This window comes from Bufo gargarizans, chromosome 1 (assembly GCF_014858855.1).
Source record: "Bufo gargarizans isolate SCDJY-AF-19 chromosome 1, ASM1485885v1, whole genome shotgun sequence".
Taxonomy (NCBI): domain Eukaryota; kingdom Metazoa; phylum Chordata; class Amphibia; order Anura; family Bufonidae; genus Bufo; species Bufo gargarizans.
Window position 1 is genome coordinate 351,761,355 of NC_058080.1, and position 26,474 is coordinate 351,787,828.

The following is a 26,474-nucleotide window of genomic DNA, read 5'->3' on the forward strand; positions in this document are numbered from 1 at the left end:
ATGGCTGCATAATTTGCATACCTGGCATGCTCTGTAGCTGTGCATCATACTGGCTTGTATCATAGAGCATTTAATAGGTTGTCTGTCAGTCCCATTTAATAGGTTGTCTGTCAGTCCCTCATTGACTTTGAAACCGATGCTGTGTCTTACATAGAGAAACTCTACCTTGAAATCCACGTGGATGTGACCTGAGGTGTGCATTTAGCTTCAGTATACTTTTTGATTTGAATTAGTATGAAAGATGCAGACGGAAAGTCTTTCTTATTGAGGTATGATCCAATAAAAAAGTAGTATTTGCAGAAAACCATACAAATGTTTTTTAATGACCACTTATTACAGTAAGTCTCTCCTTTATTTATGCAGCCAGGAGCTGGTAAGAAAATTGGGCACCGTGGAGTAGATGCATCAGGAGAAACCACCTATAAAAAGGTTAGCTATAAGCAGATCTTTGGTGCACATGTAGGTAATGTCTGTTTGTCTATCAATTGTGACGAAACAGAGTAATATATATGCGTCCATATATTTACATGTCCCTCAGTAATATTTTACTAACCACCGTGTACTCCACAGACCACATCATCAACATTAAAAGGTGCCATACAATTGGGTATTGGATATACTGTGGGCAATCTGAGTTCCAAACCAGAGAGGGATGTCCTGATGCAAGATTTCTATGTTGTTGAGAGCATCTTTTTTCCTAGGTGAGGAGATTGAATTTAGAGTGTGAGGGCTTACCCAAGACTTCTCACTGATCTTGACTCCTTTTGGTTAATTTGCAGTGAAGGCAGCAATCTTACTCCTGCCCATCATTACCCGGACTTTCGCTTTAAGACATATGCCCCTGTGGCTTTCAGATATTTTCGAGAACTCTTTGGAATTCGCCCAGATGACTATTTGGTAAGTGTCTAATTTATAAATTTTAATTTTATTTTTTCTTTCTTCACCTAACGCCTCTACAACGGCACTTATAGGAGGGATGCCCCCGCCCCAGACAGGAAACAACGACGCAGAAGATTTAAGAGCCTCCTCCCCCTTACCTAGTCAGTCGTTGTTTCCTGTCTGACGGACGTACATGGAAGCCGCTCCTGGAGTCCAGGAGAAACTTTTTTTTTTTCTTCCGCCCAGCCTCCCCTCGGACCCTGGGGTCCTTCCCCACACTTATGTGGGAGGGCTGGAGCAGGGAAAGGGGCCTCGGGGACGCATGGCCTCCCTTCCTGTTCCTGGGAATAAGCCCTGCTTGCAGGCATCCCTGGGCGCACACGCGATAGTTTCCGGGAACTATCGCAGGATCTGATGTCAGCGGGTGAGATTCTCCTTGGGCAAAAGAATCTTGCGAGAAGGCGGAGCTCCAGCGGCGCGGAATTTAAAAGTTCCTCAAGCAGTACAGCGTCCTCGTGCTACGCTTGACCATGCTGGGCCCTGGAGACATACACCGCAAGAAAGCCCGTGAATCCCTCTGCCCTCAGCCCGGTAAGCCTCCTCCCCAGAGGAGAGATATGCTTAAAGCTGTTTATGCTATACTGTACTATACTTTATATTGCTGCACTTGGTGCCTGCTGCTTTCCACCATCGGTGAAGGGTCTGGCCTTTTTTTTTGCTGGTCTCTAAATGTGCTCCCCATTGTGTTGATCTTAGGCCAGATAGACGGCGACCCCGAAACCGCCTGGTGGAGATCTGGCATGAAAAATATTTGCCATTTGTCACAAAGCCCTCTCCTCCAAATCAAAAAAAACATCTGTGCCCCAAGTGCACAGAAAAAATTATCTCGGAGGAATCTCCTTCCCTTCTCGAGTCTGAGGTCAATAATAAAATAAGTTAATGCGGCAGTAGACCTAAGAATGCCGTCATCCCCAAGACCATCCACCTCTCAAAGATCTCTAGCCTCTGATGCCGGGTTGATGAAGGGGAAGTGTTTTCCGAGTCAGACTCCTCCTCTTCTGAAGACTGCTCGGGGAAACCCCTCTTTCAGCCGGAAGAAACGGATGGGCTCTTAAAAATCATCAGAGCAACTATGAATATTGAGGAGGTGAAGAAGGCTCATTCCGTACAAGACCAGATGTACCAAGGATTAGGGGAAAGGAAGAAAAGAACCTTCCCCAATCACAATAATGTCAAGTCTCTTATTGCTAGGGAGTGGAAAGATCCAGAAAAAAAGGGTTGCGCTGATGCATCAGCGGACTTGGTGAAACTCTCTGCCAGATCAGCAGCCTTATCAAATGCCACAAGAGCTGTCTGGCTCCGCACCTGGTCAGGGGACGCGAGCTCCAAGAAGCGCCTATGCTCCATCCCGTGTGAAGGCGATAGATTATTTGGTACCACTTTAGACGAGGTAGAGGGTTTCTCTTTAACCCCCGAAAATGCTTCATCCTCAAAACAATGACTCCAGAGATCAAGTGGGGGGCAGACTAATCCGCTTTGCTGCCGTCTGGAAAATATGGGAGCATCTCCCTGGGTGGTAGACGCCTTAAGTCAAGGCCTAATGTTAGAGTTTCTTTCAGTACCAACCAGGGTGGATTTGATTTAAATCACTAGTCAGTAAGGCTTGATTTAAATCATAGTTTTTTACATAAAGATTCATATTTGGACAATTTTTCGGTTGTACTTAGGAAGGAGAAAAATAATGATTACCTTTTTAATAATAACAATTTAAATAGGATTTATTCAACTGAAACAATAACATTACAGCATGTTATTTGCTTAAACATCCATGTTTGTTAACTAATTTGGCTAAAGAAAATATATATATTTTAAATTTAGACTGTCAGCCCAGCCTACACAAGAAAATCTTAATAATGTCCTCTGTGGCTCGCTCATCATCTTCATGTTCTTCTTTGTTCATAATCTGGAAAAGAAAAACAAGCTTTCCTGCTTTATCGGGACCCAAACGATTTCTCAATTTAGAATGAACGAGTCCAAAGGAAGAGAATATTCTTTCAACGCCCGCAGAAGAAGCTACTGCTGTTAAAAGTGAAGGGGTTGATTCTGTATTTATAGGTTTGTAGAAGTTAGGATTAAGATCTTTTTCTCAACTCTTTTCATGTTATAAATTCAGTTTTGAGAACTCCAAAATTAAACCAAGCATCTGTGATAATATCTTGTAGGCAGAAAAACTACCAGGTAATTATACAAAAACCTCTGGAAGAGCATGACATTGTGAATGGATTAATGGAATTTAACAAAAAAAATTTAACATATATAGCCTTATTCTACATAATTTAAAAAGTTATCTTTATTTCATAATGAAATAACCTTTGGATGGTAATATATTTTCCTCAAAGCATTTGATTATAAAAAAAAAATCTGATTTAAAAAAAAAAAAAAAAAAATCTTTTTTTTTTTTTTTAATCGTTGATTTTTATCCACCCTGGTACCAACAGACCGTTACATAATCAACAAAATTCTGCCTCATCGAGAGAAACAATCTTGCCTAGAGTAAGAAATTATGTCTCTGATTCAGAAAGGCGTAATTCGTCAGGTTTCTGCGGAAGAACAGGGCAAGGGTTTTTAATCCCCTATCGACTGATTATAAATCTAAAAGGCCTAAACAAGTTTATCTTTTCCAAGAGCTTCACGATGGAGTCGGTGAGATCTGCCATAAATGTCCTGCCTCCAGACTGCTTAATGGCGACTATGGACCTTCAGGACTCCTATTACCACATCCCAATTGTTATGACCCATCAATAGTACTTAAGAATTGCTGTCTTTTTTTTATATTAATATTATATTAAAAAAAAGGCTCTGTCACTTTCAATTCACAGCTCTCCTCAGCCCCAAGGGTATTTTCAAAGATCATGGCAGAGGTTGTCAAAACCCTTCACCTAAGAGGCATTCAAATTATACCTTACCTTGACGATTTTCTAGTAGTCGCTCCCTGTGCAGAGACCCTTCTGTCCCACCTAGCAGACGTGGGACAGCAAACGTTAAAATTAAAAAAATCTGACTTAAATCCGGCACAAAGGAAGACCTTTTTGGGGGTAACATTAGATTCCCATCAATGTCTTGTTCTTCCACAGAACAAACAGATCGAGCTCCAGGAAAAAGTCTTGCTATTCTGCAGTCAAAAATTCACAACGGTAAGAAACCTCATGACAATTCTAGGTATCCTTACATCAACGATCCAGTCAGTAAGGTGGGCCTGATACCACACAAGACCACTTCAGGTGTTCCTTCTATCTTCCTGGGATGGCACCTCCTCGGCCCTGGAAAAAGCGAGTGATGATCCCGAAGTCAGTAAAAATATCTTCAGACGGGAGTTTCCTGGAGACAAGGAGATCAAATGATCATAACCACAGATGCCAGCAGCATCGGCTGGGTAGGTCACTCAGACGGAAGAGTGGTCCAAGGCACTTGGGGAACAGATCTGCTACAAGTCTCCTCCAACTTAAGGGAACTCTCAGCGGTATACAACGTCATGGTCGCTCTCTTTACGCCTACATCACCAAAAAGTATAAAAGTCTTCTCAGACAATACTACTACGGTTGCCTATTTAAACAAACAGGGAGGAACCAGGAGTTGCTCTCTAGCAGCTGTAAGCGAAAAGATCTTCTGGGCAGAGAGCAACCTTATTTCCCTTACAGCATTACATGTCAGAGGAGAAGAAAATTCTTTGGCCGACTTCCTCAGCCGTCAGACTCTGAAAGAGGGAGAGTGGTCCCTAAATCCTCAAATATTTCATAAGTTGTGTCTCAAGTGGGGGACTCCAAAAGTAGATCTGTTTGCAACAAAGACCAACAAACAGACCAAACAGTTCTGTTCCCTCTTCCAAAGGGACCAGCCACTATAGATAAATGCCCTATCCCGACCATGGCCAAACTGTCTTCTTTACGCCTTTCCTCTCTTCAGCCTAATATCAAAGACTCTGATAAGAAGAAAAGGCCAAGGTAATCTTTATAGCCCCTCACTGGCCGAGAAGATCCTGTTTCCCCCTGCTACTTCATCTTTCGGCAGGGGAATCCTGGACTCCTTTATCAAGGCCCAGTAAATCACCCAAATGTCAAACACTTGAACTTGTTGGCCTGGAGACTAAACGCAGCACCTTTTTAAAAAGAAGGGACTCTCGGATTCAGTTATCTCCTCTCTTATGCTCAGCCGAAAACCCATAACATCCAGAATTTATCTGCGGACCTGGAAAGCCTTTCAGAAATTCACAGGTGATGTAATTTTGCCAGACATTCCTCAAATTCTGCAGTTCCTTGAAGCTGGACTTGACAAAGGCCTCAGAACAGCAACCCTTAGAGTGCAGGTGTCAGCCCTAAGTGTGTTTTTGGACATCAAGTTGTCAGATTTCTCTCTAGTAAAGCGTTTTCTTAAAGGTGCAGTGAGACAGACCCCTGTAGCCCGTCCTACCGTTGCTCTCTGGGACCTTAACTTAGTGCTGTCTGTTTTAATGTCTCCTTCATTTGAGCGAATAGAAGAAATATCCTTGAGACTTCTCACGTTGAAGACCGTGTTCCTTACGGCCATTACAACTGCCAGAAGAGTTGGGGAGATCCAAGCTTTTTCATATAAACCTCCTTATCTGACGATCCTCGATGACTGCATAATTCTGACACTTTGCCCAGCCTTCCTACCTAAGGTAGTGTCTAGATTTCATTGCGAACAAGAAGTATTGCTGCCCTCGTTCTTTCCTTCACCACCTTCGGAAAAAGAGAATAAATATCACAACTTGGATGTAATCTGCTATCTCAACAGAACCTCATCCTTCAGGCACTCGTACCAACTGTTTTTACAGTACCAAGGGCCCAACAAAGGTCGCGGGGCTAGCAAATCTACGATATCCAGATGGATAAAAAATATGATCAAGCTAGCTTACCTGCAGAAAGACCTCCAGCTTGGGCTAAGGACTCGCTCCACCAGAGCATTGTCAACCTCATGGGCCGAGGCGGCATCAGTATCATTAGAACAGAGATATGTAGGGCCGCAACTTGGGCCAATCCTATGACATTTTTCAATCGCTAGACTGGACATCCTTAAAAACCAGGACTTATCAGTTGGGCGCAGGGTACTTTCTGCTGCTGTCCCTCCCTGATCCTATTACTCTGTTAATCCTTTAAAGCGAACCTTTCACCAGGATTTGACATAATAAACTATTACCAGTACCTTATAGATATCCTCATTGTGTTTCAATGCATTCTTGTGCCGCTTTCCTGGGATGGATATTCATGAAAAAAACGAGTTATAAAGTCCTCGTCTCAGCTCCTGAAGTCAAGGGGGTAGCCCTTCCCTCACTCCGGGCTGTACCTCCCCTGCCCTAACCCCGCCTCTAAGTAGTGTAACTGACACCCGGCTCAGTCGCCGGGACCGCGCTTGTACAGGCAGCGCATGCGTCGTCGGACTCTAACGCGATCCTGTAACTGAATCGCGCACGCGCCGTCCCCCGATGCCTGCCTGTCTTCTCTTCCTCACGCGCGATTCAGTTACAGGATCGCGTTCGAGTCCGGCGCATGCGCCGCCTGTACAATCGCGGTCCCGGCGACTGAGCCGGGTGTCAGTTACACTACTTAGAGGCGGGGTTAGGGCAGGGGAGGTACAGCCCGGAGTGAGGGAAGGGCTACCCCCTTGACTTCAGGAGCGTGACTTCAGGAGCTGGAGACGAGGACTTTATAACTCGTTTTTTTCATGAATATCCATCCCAGGAAAGCGGCACAAGAATGCATTGAAACACAATGAGGATATCTATAAGGTACTGGTAATAGTTTATTATGTGAAATCCTGATGAAAGGTTCGCTTTAAGTGCCATTGTAGAGGCGTTAGGGAAAATAAATAATTACTCTTACCGGTAATTGGTTTTACCGATAGCCTCCACAACGGCACTGGGATTCCCTCGCTGATATATTTGTTACATGGATCTATGTTCTGCTAAGATTTGTTTCCGTTCTAATGATGTAATTGTCCTTGGTTATTAATACATATGATTTTTTTTTTTTTTTTTTTTTGTGGCATTACTTCTGTGTCCTCTCTTATTGACTGACTAGGTAAGGGGGAGGAGGCTTCTACGCCATTGTTTCCTGTCCGGGGCGGGGGCATCCCTCCTATAAGTCCTGTTGTGGCAGCTATTGGAAAACCAATTACCGTTAAGAGTAATTATTTCTTTCTTCTGCCTAAGGGCTCATGCACACTACCATGATGGGCCTGGAAAACATGGTCCGTACTTGTCTACTGAACTCAGTTTAGTACGAGATCCGAAATGAGATATGAACTGACTGTAACATAAAACACTATGATACAGTGAGTTCACGGGAGCCATGGCCTGGGAGATCCAGCGGGCACACAGACCATGGTTCCTGGGCCCATTACCATGACCATGTGCATGAGGCTTTCAATAATACGAATTTTCCAAAGATTGTATGTAAAATTGTGGCATTACTGTCATTTGGGGGCTACTCCCCCCCCACACTACTTGGGGGGGGAAACTCCAGTTTCTCTACTGGAAAGAAATATGCAAGTAAAAACTAAGCCTTAGATCAAATGGCTCGCCTTACTTAAAGATGGGGCTGCACTTCAGTAGTAAAAGGAAAGTGATCCTTAGAAGCACAATATGGGGTCAAGATGTTGCATTCATAATATAGGCCCTGATACTCTTAGGAGTTATCCCAAGAAAATGATTTTCCAACTATCCACAATAATGGATTGCGGGGGGTCTGACAGCGATGACCCCTCTGCGATCTGGAGAAGAATGGCTCTGAGTAGAGTGGTAGTGTGCATCTTGGTTGACCACTTCATTCACTTGGAGTGGGACTGATGGAGTGCTGTGCACATGTGCCCTATGGCTCCATTCAGAGACTGTACTTGGGGGAAAGATGATAAATAATGGATTGCGGAGGGGTTCATTTGCTCGAACCCCTAATAAAGCATTACATATAACCTGTGCTGTGCATAGGTGATACATTATTTTTTTGGTATAACCCCTTTTTAGAGTCAGGATCTTATTTGTCTGTAGTTCATATTTCCTCTTCAAGAATATTCATGAAAGTAAATATTTTTCACAAAAGTTGAATTTTCTCCTTTTTTCCTTCTGCTGCGGATGGCTATGCGAAATCTGTTTGTTTTTACTCCTTCCTGCTTTTAATTTACAGTATTCTCTGTGTAATGAACCTCTCATTGAACTCTCCAACCCTGGAGCCAGTGGCTCTTTATTTTATGTCACTAGTGATGATGAGTTCATTATCAAGACTGTCATGCATAAAGAAGCAGAGTTCCTGCAGAAATTGCTGCCTGGATACTACATGGTATGTTTGTGGTTTTGTTCATTTCATGGACGCTTGAAATGTTGTTCTCTCATTTTAATAGCTTGCTTATAGACAATGTGTCGCCATTTTCTTTCCTGCCAGATTCATTTTTATTTATTTTTTCTAGTCTGTTTATTTTCCAATTACAGATGTTTGTGTTTTTTTTATTTTTTATATTGATTATGATTGTGTGCTGCCATCTGAGAACCGTGCACCCCCACCAATGAGCTGTTTGAAGGAGCCACAGGTGCCGCATTATATAATAGCTGTGCTTTGTGTTACAGCTCATTCCCATTCATGACTGCCATGGCCTCTTCAGCTGATCTGTAGGGATCACAGGAGTCACACCAACACAGATCAGATATAGATGGCGCATCCTCGGGTTAGGTCAACAATATTTAAATCCTCTTTAACCCCCACCCACCCACACAGCCCAAAAAGCGTCATTTTTGAGAAGAAAAGGACAACATTGTTTTGAACAAGTCCCATTCAGGTTGTGTGGTTCCAGGAGGGCGTCATTTCTAAGGGTTGTTTTTCAGGTTAGAATGCAGCTAGAGCCGCAATATTAGTCTTGGCTGAATAAAAGCAGGTTTAAGTGAGAGCTGCATATACCGTACTTGCAGCTCTCTCTTCAGACAGTGTGGAGAAGAGGTGGGGATGAAGAGCGACAGGCAGGCAGTGCGAAGGGAGAGGCTCTCAGACCTTCCTTTTGACCCTGTATGGCAGGGATTCCCAACCTGTGGCCCTCAAGCTGTTGTAAAACTACAGCTATTAGGGCATGCTGGGAGTTGTAGTTTTGCAACAGCTGGAGGGCCGCAGGCTGAGCATCCCTGCTGTTTGGTTATACACATTCATGTTATCTCCCTCCATATCCGTGATAGCTGTTTAAAGGCCCAAGCATCAGTCAGATAATCGCGAACAAGTGATGATATGCAAATCTAAAGGTGCCACCGATTCATCGGGTAAGAAGATTGTTTCTGTTGTCACCTAAATCCTTGTTTGCCACTGGCAGATCAAGACGTCTAATCACGCTCTGCTGCCAGCATATAATGATTCTGTATGGGGACGCACGATGGAATTAGCAATTAGTCTCCCCATACTCTGGAGGAGATCGCCGCATATAAATTTTGCGGTCACCTCCACTGATGAGCAGGCAATTGTCAGGAAGGAAAGCTTCCTGCTCGACAATCGTCTGAGCAGTGTAAAGGGGCCTTACCCATCAGATGCAGTGTCAGTACTGATTGTTGCACCTAAAGGCTGCCCCTTTACACTGCTTCATGGAGCGGACTATTGCCAAGGAGGAAGAGTTCCTTCCTGACAATCACCTGCTTGTCTGTGGAGGTGACCGTTGCTATTACTTGCAGCGATCTCATCTACAGTATGGGGAGGAAGTATTGCTACCGACATCGCTTGTCACCATACAGATTGTTTGCCGGCAGCAGAGTGCTGTTTAGACGGCACAATCCGCTGCTGGCAAACGATGATTTAGGTGTCTGCACCAACGATCCTATTACCCAATGAACTAGTGTTTTGCTTGTTCATCAGATAATCGCCATCTTTACATTGGCAGATCATTGCTACCGAGTTTTCCTGCAAATGCTTGTTAGTATTTATCTACCCAATAATTGGGCTGTGTAAAAGTGGTTTTACAGATACAAATTGAAAACAAACTTTTCTCCCATATACAATGTTTAAAAAAACAAACAAAAAAACAACATATACTGTATGCTGCATCTGTAAAGCATCGAACTATAAACATAATACTTTACAATGGTAATGGATAGTATATTCTCTGCCTGCACCCTCTTGCTAGTTTCTCTTGGTAACAAAATTGTAAATGGGTACTACGAAGTTGTTCACACTTTTTTACCCTGTTTGGAACCCCTTGCCAGGCTATATACTGAATACTTTGTGTTCTGTTGATGCAGAACCTGAACCAGAACCCACGGACACTTCTCCCCAAGTTCTACGGTTTGTATTGTGTTCAGTCTGGTGGGAAGAATATCCGTGTTGTGGTCATGAACAATATCCTTCCAAGAGTGGTCCGTATGCATTACAAGTATGACCTGAAGGGTTCCACTTACAAGAGACGTGCCTCTAAGAAAGAGAGGGAGAAACGTAGTCCTACATACAAAGACCTAGATTTCATACAGGATTCGCCAGAAGGGCTACTCCTCGATAGTGACACCTTCAGTGCACTGGTTAAGACCATGCAGAGAGACTGTTTGGTAAGTTGTACTTCACTATGCTAAGCTCACTTTAAGGGTCCATTTACACGTCCGTATGTGTTTTGCGGATCCGAAAGACACCTTCAATGGGCGGACTGCACATCAGACACTGTAATGGAAAATGCAATTTCTGTCCGTAATTGCAGACAAGAGTAGGACATGTTCTATTTTTTTTATTTTTATTTTTATAATTTTTTTTTTTTTTTCAGAAACAGAATTGCGGATCCCGAAAATATGGATTTGCATCTGTTCCAGCCCCATTGAAAGTGAATGGGTCCGCAAATTGCGGAATGAATGCGGACCCGAATTACGGACGTGTTAATAGACCCTAACAATGAATACCTGTGATTCCAGCATTAAAGGGAACCTGTAATCAACTTTATGCTGACCTCCACTGAGGGCAGCATAAATTAGTGACAGAAATGCTGATTTCAGCGGTGTGTCGCTCATGAGCTAAAAGTAAGAGGTTGCTGAGAACCAGCATCATAATCAGTACAGCCCAGGCCTTAAAGAGAGTCAAATCTACCTGAGAAGAGTCCTGGTTATTTATAATCTCCTGCACTCTCACCCATCCGCTGATGATTGGCAGTTCTCTCCTAGAAAGAAAGAGAAAACTAGGTAGAAGACTGTCTATCATCAGCAGGTGGGCAGGGAGAGGAGGAATTCATGAATAACCATGACTCTTCTCAGGTGGCCGGGACTCTTTTCCAGGCCCAGTCTGCAATGGTTGTGATGTTGGTTCTCAGCAACCACTTACGGTACTTTTAACTTGGAGATGACAGACTGCTGAAATCAACTGACCTGTCTCTACTTTATACTACCGTTGGTATGGGCAGCATAAAGTTGATGACAGGTTACCTTTAAGATACTCACAGACCAAAAATAAAGCGCTCAGATAGAAATGTTGGATTGCTGCAAAACTCTGTATGCAGTTAGGTCTCAGGCAGATATTTAAATGATTGCAGGGTTCGTCTGATTATACATAAAAGTGTTTCCCCCCCACTACCCTATAAACAGGCTCTCAGGGGCTACTTTGGGGTACTTACCTCTTGGTGAGAGATCGTTAAATGCTAAAAATGCCTATACGATGCACTCAAAGGGGGTCATTTATCAGAGTGGTGTAAAGTACAACTGTCTTAGTTACCAACAGCAACCAATCAAATTCCTACTTTCATTTTCCAAAGGAACTGTTTAAAAAGAAAAGTGGTATCTGATTGGTTGCTATGGACAATTAAGCCATCCTTTTACACCAGTTTAATAAATGACCCCCAAAGTTCGTACAGCACTCCAGTATAGAAATTGAGAAGACTTGTGCATGTATTGGCTGGAGAGGAGTCCAAATTACCTCCACAATAACAATCCAAATAGCAGAAAAGGCAGCACTTGTACTTGTGAACAGCCGTATTGAATGAGTGTCTGCTTACCGTATATTGTAGCACAGCAGTATTAAATCCATGTATCGGAAAGCAGCCTCCAAATATAAGTCATAAAGAGTAAAAAAGGAGCATAGATTATATGGGACCATCATTGGAGGGTACCAAGAAAGGGGGTAAAGGGGAGAATCACCTTTGATAAATAACAAAGAACCATATGCTATCCATATCAAGACATGAACGAAGTTCAATACTGAAACCAGTAAAGTTCACTAGTGAATCAAGAGGTATGTTACCACCCCCTAGTGATTCAAGATGAGCAAAATCATAGTCCAGTTGGAATAAAGGAAAAAAAAACATACTGTTAAAATACAAATACACAACTATGCATAAAGGGGTTGTCTCACTTCAGCAAATGGCATTTATCCTGTAGAGAAAGTTAATACAAGGCACTTACAAATGTATTATCTATATTGCCTCCTTTGCTGGCTTGATTCATTTTTCCATCACATTATGCACCGCTCGTTTCAAGGGGTGACTGCTCCCAGATACGAGGTGGCCAAGACAGGAGCTGCTGCACATGCGTGCCTATGCACAATCCCATGGTCCTGGGAGGCCAGCACTTTTTCCTATAGTGCGCAAGCACGGCCACAGCTGCAGTACAGTGCAGTGTGGGATAACCATTTAGGGAAGATGTTGCATATTCTGCCAGTGACACATCCTTTGTTTCTTATATATATATTTTTTTTATTGTATTCCTGAGCATGAGTATAAGAGCTGCCATTGCCTGAGCTGTTAATGGCGTTTAGAGAGACAGTACAGCAGCCCCCATGGGGCATAGACACAATAGTCTGGAGGAGACTCATTGATTTCTGTGGGAATTTTCTAGGCGTGCTTTGTCACTTGTGTTGATTCTGTATTATGTCTATACAATGGTCCCTCAAGTTAGAAAATTAATTGGTTCCAGGACGACCATTGTATGTTGAAACCACTGTAAGTTGCGTAATCTGTTCCAGAGCCCCAAAAATGTCATCCAAGATGAGAGAAAATGAAGATTTAAGAAAAAAAAAAAGCTGATAACCAAGACATATAGGTCCTTACATATAACGGTCAGGAACAACTGCTAACTAGCAACTAATACATCTGTTTAACCAGAGAAGTGGCCTGGATTGGTTGGATTTGAGACTGAGACATTGCATGTCGAGTCTAGTTTCAACTTGGTATGAGAAATGGCCATTGTATGTTGAAAACACTGTATTTTGAGGCCATTGTATATTGAGGGACCACTGTATATAGGTGAAATCTGCTATTGTAATCATGCCTGTGATTAAAATGGTATGACTGCTGAAAAGTGGTCTGTAGAGACCAAAAAGTAGCACCTATTAATCTTAGTGGCCAGTTTAAAAGCTGCATATTTTATTTAAATATAGTACGGTAATAACCACCAAAAATTCTTTAACATGTCTAACATAAAAACTTGATGTAAACAATAAGTCATTTTTTTGCTGACACGTTCCTTTTAAAGGCTCACTAGACAAATTCAATATAATATTGCAATGTATTAAAGAAACCCTCGACAGGCTGCAGTTCACACTCACTGGACATCTTGTTGCAGAGTATCGTGGATTATTTTTTTTGAGCTGGTCATCTCATGCCACTCATCTTGGAATATGTTGAACCAAGAGAAAATTAAGGAAGGGTACATTGTAGGTGTGAGTTCTGCTCTGAGAAGGTGGAAGATTGTTAGGCTACTTTCACACTAGCGTTCGGGGCTCCGCTTGTGAGTTCCGTTTAAAGGCTCTCACAAGCGGCCCCGAACTGATCCGTACAGCCCTAATGCATTCTGAGTGGATGCGGATCCGCTCAGAATGCATCAGTCTGGCTCCGTCTGTCCTCCGCTCAGCAGACGGACTCCTGAATGCTGCTTGCAGCGTTCGGGTGTCCGCCTGGCTGTGCGGAGGCAAACGGATCCGTCTAGACTTACAATGGAAGTCAATGGGGATGGATCCGTTTGAATTTGACACTATATGGCTCAATTTTCAAACTGATCCGTCGCCCATTGACTTTCAATGTGAAGTCAAAACGGATCCGTTTGCATTACCATCAAGAAAAAAAAAAATATATTTTTTTTTTTGTTCATGGTAATGCAAACGGATCCGTTCTGAACGGATCTAAGCGTTTGCATTATAGGTGCGGATCCGTCTGTGCAGATACCAGACGGATCCGCTCCGAACGCAAGTGTGAAAGTAGCCTTAATGATAATATTGTAGTATCTTATTATCTTTACCCTTTTCTAGGTTTTAGAAAGTTTCAAGATCATGGATTACAGCCTTCTTCTAGGCGTGCACAACCTAGAACAACAGGAAAGAGAGAAGCAAGCAGATGGGGCACAGAGTCCAGCTGATGAGAAGCGTCCAGTCGCACAGAAGGCGCTATACTCCACAGCAATGGAATCCATTCAGGGAGGAGCAGCTCGTGGGGAATCAATAGACACTGATGACACGTGAGTAACTCTTTGGAATATATTCTTAAATAGTGTTGAGCGAACTTCTGGTTTCAAGTTCGGTGTACAAAGTTCAGGTTATGTAAGAATTCCGTTATGGATTCCGCTACCACAAACCATAACTTATGGTCCGTGCTAGCAGAATCCATAACTGAATTCTTAAATAACCCGAACCTTGTACTCCGAACTTGAAACCACAAGTTCGCTCAAAACTATTAATGGCTATGTATACCTTTTTTGGAGGCAATTTTTGTTTGATTGCATTTTACTTATTTTTGGCTAAAAATCATATTTTCAATTGGCCTTTATTAAAAATATTGAGCCATTCTGTCACAAAGAATTAACTGTTTTTACAACTGTGTGACTGGTACTTTGACATTCACTTTGTGCCATCTAATAACCCTTATTTCATCATTCTTATCAGTAAGATAAGAACCGAGCTATAATGCGTGTTTATAATGTCGGAGAGCGAGATAAGAATTCTGCTCCCCAGATGACGGAAAAGATTAAAAATCCACAGGCAGCTAGTAGAACATGTCGGCTATGTACACAAAAAAAATCCATATATTTTTTTTTTATAAAGACCAATTGAAGAAAATTTTTAGCTCAAAATAAGTACAATGCAATAATAAAAATAAAATAAAAAATTCCCCCAAAGGTGAACATAGTCGTTTAAAATTATGAAGGGCATCTCCGGTTTTCTACAAAAGAAATTAGGGGATGGTGGGTCAGTTATATTTGAGTAACAGCATAAAAATGAAAGCTCTCGATCACAGGACCCCTGATTTTAAGAGGGGGGGGGGGAAGCTTGATATTTATTAGAAGAGGGGCATATTTTCTGTAATGTTGCAGATTGGTGAAGTGTTAGTTTTTACATATGAACAGAGGTAATGTAAAACATAATTATAGTACACTATGCTATTCCATACCACGGACGAGTGTAATTAGTGTTTTGTCCACTGGAGGGACCCATGTTGTGTTCCATACTACTTTCATGTTCCGTAATGGTCTAGCTAGAACACAGTCTAATTTGGGACTGCCCCTGAAAATTTGCATAGAGGTGAGGGTCACTTACGATTTGGACACTATAAAAATTACTTATGCAGCAGGTCATGTGCATCTAATGCTTCTGCAGCTATTGATGCTGAACCTTGTAGCCCTCACCTTCATTCCCCGACAGCCACCTTTATTCCCCGACAGAGCTTTCTGCAGATTGGCTCAGGCAGCTGTGTGCAGTATTAAAATTTGGACCATTACTGTATGGTCCAAACATCCCAGTGTTCCAACCCTGGTTTCTATGCACACAGTGAGGAGAAGAACCAGTACCCACAGTCATGGGCTCCCCACTTTCCAGTACCCCTTCCTGGGCTTCTGTGCACATAGTAACAGGGGATTTGTCCTGCATTAGAAAACTCCAGTAGTCACTGTCCATATATTCACATTTCTCTGGAGCTCCTCCGTGCAGAAGATGTCCTCCGAAAGGTGCCACTATTTGCATAAAATCTCAGGATGGGATGCTGGCATCCAGGGAGCCCATGACTGCAGGCACTGGCGCTTGTCCTCATGCTGAGTAACCAGGAATGCTGTAGAAGATAGGAATTGGATTATTTGTGGTTCCAGGGGTGAGCTGTACATGGAGAGGGAGGGGACAATATGGATGACACATCTCAGTTATAGGCCTATGTAATAGAATAAGTTTTGTGTACATTGAGAGTAGAAAAAGAAGAGTCCAGCATCTTGGGGATTCTAAAATTGGAGCTTTATTCAGACATACGGTAAATCCATAACTATATGTAATTAGTTTTATGTCTCAATAAGGCCCCAGTTTTAGGATCCTCAAGATGCTGGACATTTCCTCTTTGTATAGTGTGGTTTGTTCAAAAGCAGAGTTTGAACATTAGGGATCTTTTGAGTGGGCAGTATGACAAGAAGTGGACAACCCCCAAGTTGTCCTTAAGGTCTCTTTCACACGAGCGTGACGGATTAGGTCCGGATGCGTTCAGTGAAACTCTCACCATTTTGCAAGCAAGTTCAGTCAGTTTTGTCTGTGATTGCGTTCAGTTGTTAAGTTTTTTCCGTGTGGGCGCAATGCGTTTTGATGCATTTTTCTCGCCCAATTTCCTTGGGGGACACAGAAGACCTTGGGTATAGCTCATCTCCATAGGAGGCGTGACACTAAGTGAAAACTGTTAAGCCCCTCCTCCATCAGCTATACCCCCAGCCTGGAGAGAGAGACTGCCAGTTTTTGCTTAGTGTCCAAGGAGGCAAGACACTCCCTGCTACTGCAGGGCTGTTTCTCCTTTGTTTAAATTTTGATTTTTACTTTTTTCTTTTCTTTTTGTTCCAGATCATCAGGGACAACAGAGACGCACTAGACCTCTCTGTTTCTCCCGGGGTTGAGCTGCGCCAGTGCCGGTCACCCGCACTGCTGCCTCCCCCACAGAAGACAAGGTGGATCAGGGCAGCCCAGCTCCCCTACATCCCGCCAGCGCAAGGGTCGCCCGCACGCCAAGTCCCTCTCCCAGCGTCCTGCCACTACGGTGCCAGTAGCTGAAGGGGCGACCCTGCTGGAATGGACCGAGGGTGAAGACGACTATGGTGAGAGAGTGGCTTCTCCAGCCCTACGTCCCCCACCCCCCACCCTGGTCTCCTGCGTGCCTGACCCCCCATACTGGGCCTCTGGACCCTTCGGTCACTGCTGGACCTAGGCTGGCCCCTGGGGTGCTGCGGGGTGACATTCTACTCCTGCTCCCTCTCCTCCCTTCTGGCCCTCATGTGACTTTTTAGCAGCAGAATGCTGCGAATAGGCAGCCACATCGCCTCCCTTCACCTATCAGCGTCCCTCCTGGGAACGCTGTGCTCGCATCCGCACGGGCACCCGGTCTCAGGGTCCCCCCATCCCTCACCAATGCGCTGCTCTGGAGCGGGGGCCTTTTTCCTGACGGCAGTGCTGCTGGGGTTTTTACTTCCCGGCCTGCTCGGCCGCACCTCCGGCGCTTCTTCCCGGTCTGCTGGGCCGCACCTCCGAGCTGGCCGCACTCCGGCGCTCCTTCCCGGCCCCCGACTGTTCTGGCCTGCGGGGTGGACTCCCGCGGCCGGCATTTGGCTTGAGCACGATGCTCCATCGATTCCGGCCGGCCGTCGGCGACTTCCGGTCGGCCGGGCGCCGCAAATTTTGGCCCAGGCTTCGGGCCTACTGGGCCGCATTCCGGCGCTCCACCCGGGCCCCTGACTTCCGGTCCGCGGGGTGGGCTTCCGCGGCCGGTTTGTCTAGGCAGTCAGCTCCGGTGTCCTGTGCGGCCCCGGTCAGCCGGGTGCCGCAGAAAATTTAGGCCCCGGCTTCACGGCCTGCTAGGCCGCAAACTTCCGGCCTCTGTTGGAGGGGGCGGGAACTTCTCCGGGCGCGAATTCTTCCCGCCTGGAGGTTCACTCTCACTGACTGTGTTTCCCGCCCCCAGGGGATCGCGGCGCCGCCTCCTCCTCCCTTCCAGGTTGGTTGGCTTAACCCTTCGGGTACCGGCGGCTCCCGATGGGCCTATATGGCTGGCGCCCCCCCCCCCCCCCCCTCTACTTCTATGCTGGGCACCTGTATGGTGGCACTTCTTTCTGCCTCAGTGAGGCTATTTTTTATTTAGAAATGCATAACATGGTTAACCAATGGATTTCTTGTGCGCTGCGCAGGACGCTGCAGCCTTATCTCGGTAGCGCCGCCTGTATGCGTGCTCCTTCCACGAGCGGCATGGTGTCGCACTCCCCGGCTGGTGCATGTTTCCCTTCTAAGTGGTTCTTGCCCTCTCCGGGATACAGCGCTGGCCAAGTGCATGCGCTCTCTTTTTTTCTGTAGGCAGAGTTCGTCACCCTCCAGCTATGGTAACTGCCATGTGCAGACAACCCCTTCCTAGGCGGGATACTGCACTCCTCGGGCTGCAGGCTTGCCTGGTGCATGACCCTCCGCTTAGGTGGAATACTGCGCTCTCACCGAATACGGTGTTGGCCATGTGCACGAGAACGCTGCACTCATTGGATTCGCTGCAGGCCATGTGCACAACCCCCTTCCATAGGCGGAATGCTGCACTCATTGGATTCGTTGCCGGTCTTGTGCATGTCCTCCTTCCATAGGTGGAATCTGCACTCTCACCAGATACGGTGTTAGTCTGGTGCACGACCCCCTCCCATAGGGGAACGCTGCACTTTCACTGGATTCACTGCCGGCCATGTGCGTGATTCCTTTCCATAGGCGTTACGCTGCACTCACTGGATTTGATACCGGCCATGTGCATGACCCCCTTCCATAGGCGGAATGCTGCACTCTCTGGATTCGCTGCCGGTTTTGTGCATGACCCCCTTCCATAGGCGGAATGCTGCACTCACTGGATTCGCTGCCGGTCTTGTGCATGACCCCCTTCCATAGGCGGAATGCTGCACTCACTGGATTCGCTGCCGGTCTTGTGCATGACCCCCTTCCATAGGCGGAATGCTGCACTCACTGGATTCGCTGCCGGTCTTGTGCATGACCCCCTTCCATAGGCGGAATGCTGCACTCACTGGATTCGCTGCCGGTCTTGGGCATGACCCCCTTCCTTTAGGCGGAATACTGCACTTCATTGGTTATGGTGCTGGGCAGCCGGCCATGTGCATAACCCCCTTCCATGGGCGGTATGCTGCATTCTCATTGGATTCGCTGCCGGCCTTGGGCATGCCTTCTTCCCTCAAGCGCCATGCATACACCCTCACTGACTGGGGTCGTTTTCTCGCTGGTAAGTTGCTGGCCGCGTGCATGACCCCCTTCCATGGTGGGATGCTTGCAACTCACTAAATCCACTGCCGGCCATATACATGTTCCCCCTTCCGTGGGCGGTGTACGGCACTCTTACTGGATTCGCTGCCGGCCGTGGGCATGTCTCCTTTCCTCAGGCAACATACACACACTCTCACTGACTGTGTTTGTTCTCTCGCCAGTGTGCTGCTGGCCAGGTGCCTGACCCCCATCCATGGCGGGGTGCTCGCATTCTCCCTGGTTGCAATACTGGCCATGGGCATGGCTCCCCCTTCTGGGCAGCATACTGCACTCTCACCAGATACGTTGCTGACCTCTCAGATGGGTGGAATGCTTGCACTCCCATTGGATACGGTGCTGGCCTTGTGCGTTACCACCCTTCATTCCAGGGTGGACTTTTTGTATGCTCACAGGGCTCACAACTGTCCTTGTATATGCTGTGCTGGACTAATGTACTTGTCCCCATTCATTGGCGGAGTAGTTGTACTCTCACAAAATTCGGTGTTTGGTGGATTGTTGCACACTCACTTAATGCTAGGGTTACCCTGTGCATGTCCCCTTTTCACTGGGTGGACGTCCTGCTGGAAGCGGTGTGGCCATATGCATGGCCCTCTTCTGGGCGGAATATGGTATGTCTTACTTCTCTGAAGTAGGTGCTGGTCTTGGGCATCACCCCCTTGTGGGGCGGGCTTTGCACGCTTGCTGCCCGCAATGTTTGCCAAGTGCATTGCCCTCTCTTCTGGGCGGACTGCTTGCGTTCCGTCGCATGCCATACTAGTCTTGTGTATGTCCCCCCTTCCGGTTGCACTTTGCCCTTCCGTGGATTCTGTGGCTGGCCCTCCTTGCTGTATGACTATTTCGCAGTGGGCGGACGCTCTTCTGCACTCTGTGCGTTGTTGGGCCGTGTATGCCTTCTCCTTCCGTAGGTGGGTTGGCTTTCTCACTGCTTATGGGGCTGCTTGTACGTATGCCTCCATTCTTCCTGCGACTTGACGTTTTTCTCTTGGGATACGGTGATTGCCGCCGGCCTGGCACTCTTCTCTGAAGAGATCTTTCTGTTCACCTGGCCTGGACGGGCTCTATTGCTCTCTACTGCAGCGAGCTGGGTGGTATCCATTCTCTGTTCGGAGGGTATATTGGTGTTTCCGTTGTGACGGTATCCACCATATTCGTTGGCCCTTCCGCCTGGGGAGTGTTTGTGGTTCCTAGATGCGTACCCATTAGTTACCCTGTGGCATTGCTTCCCAGCGCAAGCGGTCACATGGTCGAGAGTGCTGTCTCCAGCGTCCCTCGCAGTCTACGTTGGCTCTGGCGGGATTACGGTTCCCTCGCCTGTTGCCATTCCTCCTCTTGGATGCGTTTTGGTTTGAGTCCTTCCTGTTGGCACCCTCCGTGCTTCAGTTTGTTTTGCTACCAGGTTCTAGCCGCTCTTTTCGAGCAGGTCGCCCAACTTCTCTTGGTTGCTCGATTACCCAGGTCTCAGGGACCTCCACTTTCGATTCGTTAGGGTATTCGCCTTCTGCGAATTGGTGAGCCGGACATCTCGGAGTAGCGGAGTTCTGCCTTTGAGCGGTCCTGTGGCTTCCCTGTTGCCCGCTCCTCCTTGCGGTTGGGGGGTGTCATCTGTCTTCTCGGCTATTTTTTCTCTCGACGGCTCTGTTTTGGCTTCTCCTGGGTCAGTTTTACTCCGATGTGGCTTCTGCCCCGGCCAGGCTTCAGGGGCTGTTCCTTCACTGCCCTCCCCCCTGGGGAGACTATGGTTGTTCATATGGATGGTCCCGGTGTTCCTTATGACCTCGTACTGTCTCCATTGTTCACACTGGCTGTACTAGCTGTGTGCCTATTACCGGGTTTGCCGCATTCTGTCCTCCCGCTGGGTGCAGATTACTTTTACCATTCTGGGTGATGGTCCTGCTTGGACTTTACCTTCTCGGTAACCTGGCGGGCCTACTTTCTTCTGTCAAGATTGCCCTTCAAGCCCCCACACCGGGACTGTAGAACACCTTCCTGTGGTGGCTGCAACGACAAGGGCTTTAGCCTGACTTGTCCTGGAGTCTGTTGGAAACTGGCCGGGTCCCTTTCGGTTCCTTCCGTTTGTCCATCTGCTCCCCCACTCCGCGTGGATTCGGGACGGCGTTGCTCGGGGGCCGACGGGACCAGTTTTCCCAACCTTTTTGCCCGTGTCACTGATTTGCGCTTACTCGCATTGGATTTCCTCCCGTCTGCCCTGACGAGTCCAGCGAGCACGCTAGTGTTCGCTCCCGGCCGTGCTTCGTCCAGGTTCTGTTGTCTGACTTAGGGTCTTCCCTGGGGTTCTTTTGGGAAGCTGGGCATTCACCCAATTCTGCCTTTCTCTTCCCGTGATTCGGTCTTCTCCAGTCTGGCCTGGACCTGCGACTGGGACTCTGTTACTTGAAGTGTCTGCAGTTTTTTTGCTTGGACATCTGACTCTTGTCGACGCTCGGTCTCTTGTTTCCAGGAGGTCCGCGCCAAGGTTAACGGCTCCTGGGTGCTTTCCTCCGCTTTAACCAAATGGCTATTGCTGTGGTTACTGCTCAAGGGCAGGGTTCTGTTTTTTTGGTGTCACCGTTCATTTCACCAGAGCGGTTGGTGCCTCCGGGGCCAGAGGCATTGGACTTCAGCCATGTCATTGTGCAGGGTGGCCACGGTCTTCCTTGCACTCTCTTACCAGGTTCTCCTGAGTGCGTACTCTGGCTTCGGCGGCGGCTGCTGCCTTGGGCCGCCTGGTTTTTGCAGGTGGCGTTTCCTTGCTGCCTTCGGGTGCTTCGCCTTGGTGCTGTGGTCCCTCCCCTCTTGGACTGCTTTTGAACGTCCCAAGGTCTTCTGTGTCCCCCAAGGAAATTGGGCGAGAAAACGAGATTTTTGTATAACTTACCAGTAAAATCTCTTTCTCGCTCTTTCCTTGGGGGACACAGCACCCACCCATTCATTGGTTTTTTTTCTACACGGTTTCCGAGTTTTGTTTACCCGTTGGGTAGTTGTCTTGTTGCTTCCACTTGTTGGACTTTGCCTTTTCTCACTACTTGGACACGCAACTGGCAGTCTCTCTCTCCAGGCTGGGGGTATAGCTGATGGAGGAGGGGCTTAACAGTTTTCACTTAGTGTCACGCCTCTTATGGAGATGAGCTATACCCAAGGTCTTCTGTGTCCCCCAAGGAAAGAGCGAGAAAGAGATTTTACTGGTAAGTTATACAAAAATCTCGTTTTCACGCATGTGATAAAAAAAACTGAAGGTTTACAAACCTCATCTACTAGCAACCATCAGTTGCTTGCATCCACACTTGCTTGCGGATGCAATGCGTTTTTCACTGAAGCCCCATTCACTTCTATGGGGCCAGGGCTGTGTGAAAAATGCAGAATATAGAACATTCTGTGTTTTTCATGCAACGCAGAACTGATACTTGAAAAACAATGCTCATGTGCACAGCCCCATTGAAATGAATGAGTCAGGATTCAGTGCGGATGCTATGCGTTCACTTCACGCATTGCACCCACGTGGAAAACTCGCCCGTGTGAAAGGGGCTGAAGTCTTGCTTCATTTGACGTAAACTCCTCTATTTTTAGATATTGTCAGCTCTTAGCGGAGATGTAGTCTTAAAGGATTAAGTTCTCACCATCCTATGAACAGAATGTTCTTTACTTGCTGCAGAAGCAGTATAGTGTTTGCTTTATATGGAGTACCAGGCATTCTCCTGCTTTCTGGCTTTTTCTTGCCCTCTTTTTCTACAGCTAAAAAGCAGATGAGTGTACTTTGCATTTAATGCAACGCAGTCCCTGTTTTAGGGTTAAGCATATATCCTATACGTATGTGGCAGCCTGCTCATTGGCACTATACATCAGTGATGCTGTTTATGGCAATGCAGCAAACCCAGGTAGTAAGTATGGTAACTATACAACAATTTCACAAGGTCTCAGCAGACTGAGCAGTATGGGTGTGCGCATGAGCCTGGACCTGCAACCATTTATGATGAGGGTCCTCATTTGAAATGATGGAGGTCAAGTGAAGAAAATCTCTGTACTGTATATTTTGAACGCTATATACACCGAGCAGGCATCGTAACATTTATTAATCTACATTCATTTTATTTTTTTTTTTTCTAGAATGGGGGGAATTCCAGCGGTCAATGGCAAAGGGGAGCGGCTTTTACTGTACATAGGAATAATTGACATTTTGCAGTCTTACAGGTAAATGGTGTAGCTTTCTGTACAATGCATCTACAGTTAAGACTTCTGAATATAACCGGTATGAATTTCTGGACAAAGCAGAGCTTTGGTATACTTGGTAGCAAGCACATGGTACTTATGTACTGTGTACAAGTGTGTCATCACCCCACTACAAATGTAGCCATTGCCAGTGTATAGTAGAAGTGCGGGTCAACAGTGCCGTCTTACAAAGTGTTAAATGTAAGACCTGGAGCAGTAGCACCGTACACGGCAGCTAAAGGGTTAGCTGCTTTATTCGGTGTTGTGAAGCGGACTACCTGATCACAAGAAATCGGTTATATACCAAATGAATTACATCTTTCCGTATAAGAAGGTAATCTCTTCCTTCATAGACTTTCAGTGTATCTGCAGCTGATCAAGTATTTAATCAGTTACATGGACTTAAATCAGGCGTGTATTGCCTGGACCCTTTTCTGTATGCCCACACCGACCCCCAGCTGTGTGCCACTTCCAGGAATGTGTATAGGACGTCATGTCACTTTAATCTACAATGGTCAGGTGACAAGACTAGTTCACCATTGTAGTCTTTATTGAGACACTGGATATATTCCATTTTCAAAAAAATGTCTTCAGGGACTGTGATGTACTAAGTATTTGCCCCTGTATAGTTGATGCTACTTTTTTTTAACTCTACTTTTCCCAGGTTAATAAAGAAGCTAGAACATACGTGGAAAGCTCTTGTTCATGATGGGGTGAGTAGAGTGTGTAGAATTGAGTTCTAGCAATGGCGTCACCATTGCTCTTGTTGCACCCAGACCCTACCTCGATGCTTTGCCACTGCCTGGCTCTGTCAATCAAAGCAGCCAGGGAGGGGCTGGCCACAGAAAGGAGCAGGGCTTGGGTGCAACCAGAGCAGTGGTGACACCCTCATTGCACCCAAGAAAAAGTATCATAACTCAGGAACAGAGCCTCGAATCAACAAGAAAAAAACTGCATTGTAATCAGGTGAACCACAGCACATCAGGTGTCTATGCAAACAGTTTGATAGGGACAGAGATTCCCTTAAAATAATTTACTTGTTCATGGTTAGTCAGACAGTGCTAACATGCTGAGCAAGACCATCTGATATAGAGATGGGTCAGAAGATAATTTAATATTCTAGCAGTATCTCCATCTGGAACACTCATAATTCCCAACTTAGAAGCATAGAAGTGCTCTGGCCAATTGCTGGCATTGAGTATTGTGAGCTCTGCAGTCTCGGGATGCTGTGGCATCCATCATTCAGGGCTAATGGTGCATGCTTTATATGGGTATCTGATTTGATATACCTACAGGTGTCTTATTTTATTCTTTTTTTCAGGACACGGTGTCTGTACACCGGCCCAGTTTTTATGCTGAACGGTTCTTTAAATTCATGACTAACACAGTGTTCCGAAAAACATCCTGTAAGTAGCTGTAGTTGTTAGATCTTATTACGATGTCAGTGTCCCCGAATTGATCTCCCAGTCACGCAACAGTGGCGGAGAATTTCTGTAGTTCCAAACTGGTTATAAGTTTCTATGAACTGCAGGTTGGCGGTAGCATTTACTAGAGCATCTGTATTAAACCATTGTCTTTCATCAAACTGACTGAGCAAGAGCTTTCCATTCAGCTTTAGCATCAGGCCACATGGGGCAGGACTGCCAGGCTGTAAAGCAGCAGAAAACTGATGGCATGTCGCCCCTGTAGAGGATCAGTGAGGCGATTATCACTCTTTTTCTTTTAGGTCATTCTGACCATTAAAAAGAATTGGTCAACCTTTTTAAATAAGTTAAGTGGCTTTATGATTTTGCTGGGAGAGAGCTGATTGTAATGGCTGCATGTTTTTTGTGAAAAGGAGATTTTTGTATAACTTGCCAGTAAAATCTTTCTCGCTCTTCAATGGGGGACACAGGACCCGTGGTATAGCTATGTCCTCTAGGAGGCGTTGACACTAGTAAAAGCTGTTAGCTCCTCCCCTGGCAGCTATACCCCCTCCACCCTGGAGAGAGAGCTTCAGTTTGTGTACAAGCAGTAGGAGAAGCAAGCCAACCAAAGAAAAACACGTGGAAAACCAACCATGTCAAAGGCCCCAACGGGGTTCAAACCAGCAACAGCTACAACTGTGGCTGGACATGGAAGCAAGCATCCCTGCAGGCATCTAAGAACTGTCGCCTGCAAGACCACGCGGCCCATGCAGCGACCGTAAATGCACCTGGTAATTTCTTTAGAACATGTGTAAGGAGGACCGGGAGCCGCCTTACACAACTGTGCAGCCGAAGCGTGATTCCTCCTAGTCCAAGAAGCGCTCGCCGCTTTGGGAGAGTGAGCCATGACACCTACGGGCAGAACCCTGCTTCGGGCGCGCTATGCTTCAGCACTTGCAGACTGAATCCAACGTGCAATCACCTCTTGGAGGCCACCAATCCCTAGAGAGGACCCTCCAGAGAGAAAAGGGGGTCCGTATGTCGAGAGGGACTAGAGGCTGCTAATAATGATTAGAGCTCTGACAACGTCCATAATGTAACTCCCTTCCGTAGGGTGTGAAGGAAGGCCAATTTCTTCATTGATATGGAAGTCAGAGACCACCTTCGGGTGAAGAAGGAATGGGCCGGAGAACCGTCTTATCCTTGTGAAGAACCAGGAAGGGGATCTTGCGAGAGAGCACCCCCAACTTGGATACCCGCCTGATGGATGTGATAGCCACAAGAAAAACTACCTTCTAGGACAGGAGCCGGAGTGAGAACTCCCGCAAGGGCTCAAGGGGATAAGACTGGAACGCTGAGAGAACTATATTCAGATACCAAGGCTGTAATGGCGGTACAGAGGAACCGTACGTGACACTCCCCGAAGGAAGGTTTCCATGGGCACCAGGGGACCAGAGAACGCTGGGAAGCTGCCCCAGGACAGAAGTGCCAACACCTGACCCATCAAGGAACTAAGGGCTAAACCATGGTCCAACCCTGAATGTAGAAAGGGTAGGACCGCGGGGAGAGAAAAACACGGAGTGAGAGGATGTCCCAGCTTTCACAGAAGTGCAGGAAGGACCTCTAGGTCCCATAATAGATCCTGGACGATGCAGGCTTATTGCCTGAATCATAGTTCAGAAGACATCCACCGAAAACCCTCTCCACGTCAAAATGGCAGTCTCAATAGCCTCGC

The 26,474-nt window shown here is 46.3% G+C and overlaps 1 protein-coding gene across 7 annotated transcripts in view; it reads left to right on the forward strand.

Annotated features, from left to right (window-relative positions):
* The window catches only part of PIP5K1C (phosphatidylinositol-4-phosphate 5-kinase type 1 gamma), a 99,311-nt gene that overhangs the window by 7,976 nt on the left and 64,861 nt on the right, over nucleotides 1-26,474 (forward strand). For 6 of the 7 annotated variants that reach the window (XM_044268690.1, XM_044268699.1, XM_044268677.1 and 3 more), the window contains exons 3-11: nucleotides 364-429; nucleotides 571-701; nucleotides 780-897; nucleotides 8,076-8,228; nucleotides 10,157-10,456; nucleotides 14,127-14,332; nucleotides 23,232-23,315; nucleotides 23,998-24,046; nucleotides 24,655-24,739. In XM_044268690.1, coding sequence (XP_044124625.1) covers nucleotides 364-429; nucleotides 571-701; nucleotides 780-897; nucleotides 8,076-8,228; nucleotides 10,157-10,456; nucleotides 14,127-14,332; nucleotides 23,232-23,315; nucleotides 23,998-24,046; nucleotides 24,655-24,739 — 1,192 coding nt within the window. Of the gene's footprint in view, nucleotides 1-154; nucleotides 270-363; nucleotides 430-570; nucleotides 702-779; nucleotides 898-8,075; nucleotides 8,229-10,156; nucleotides 10,457-14,126; nucleotides 14,333-23,231; nucleotides 23,316-23,997; nucleotides 24,047-24,654; nucleotides 24,740-26,474 lie in introns of all 7 variants that reach the window. The other variant, XM_044268725.1, reaches the window with a different exon arrangement.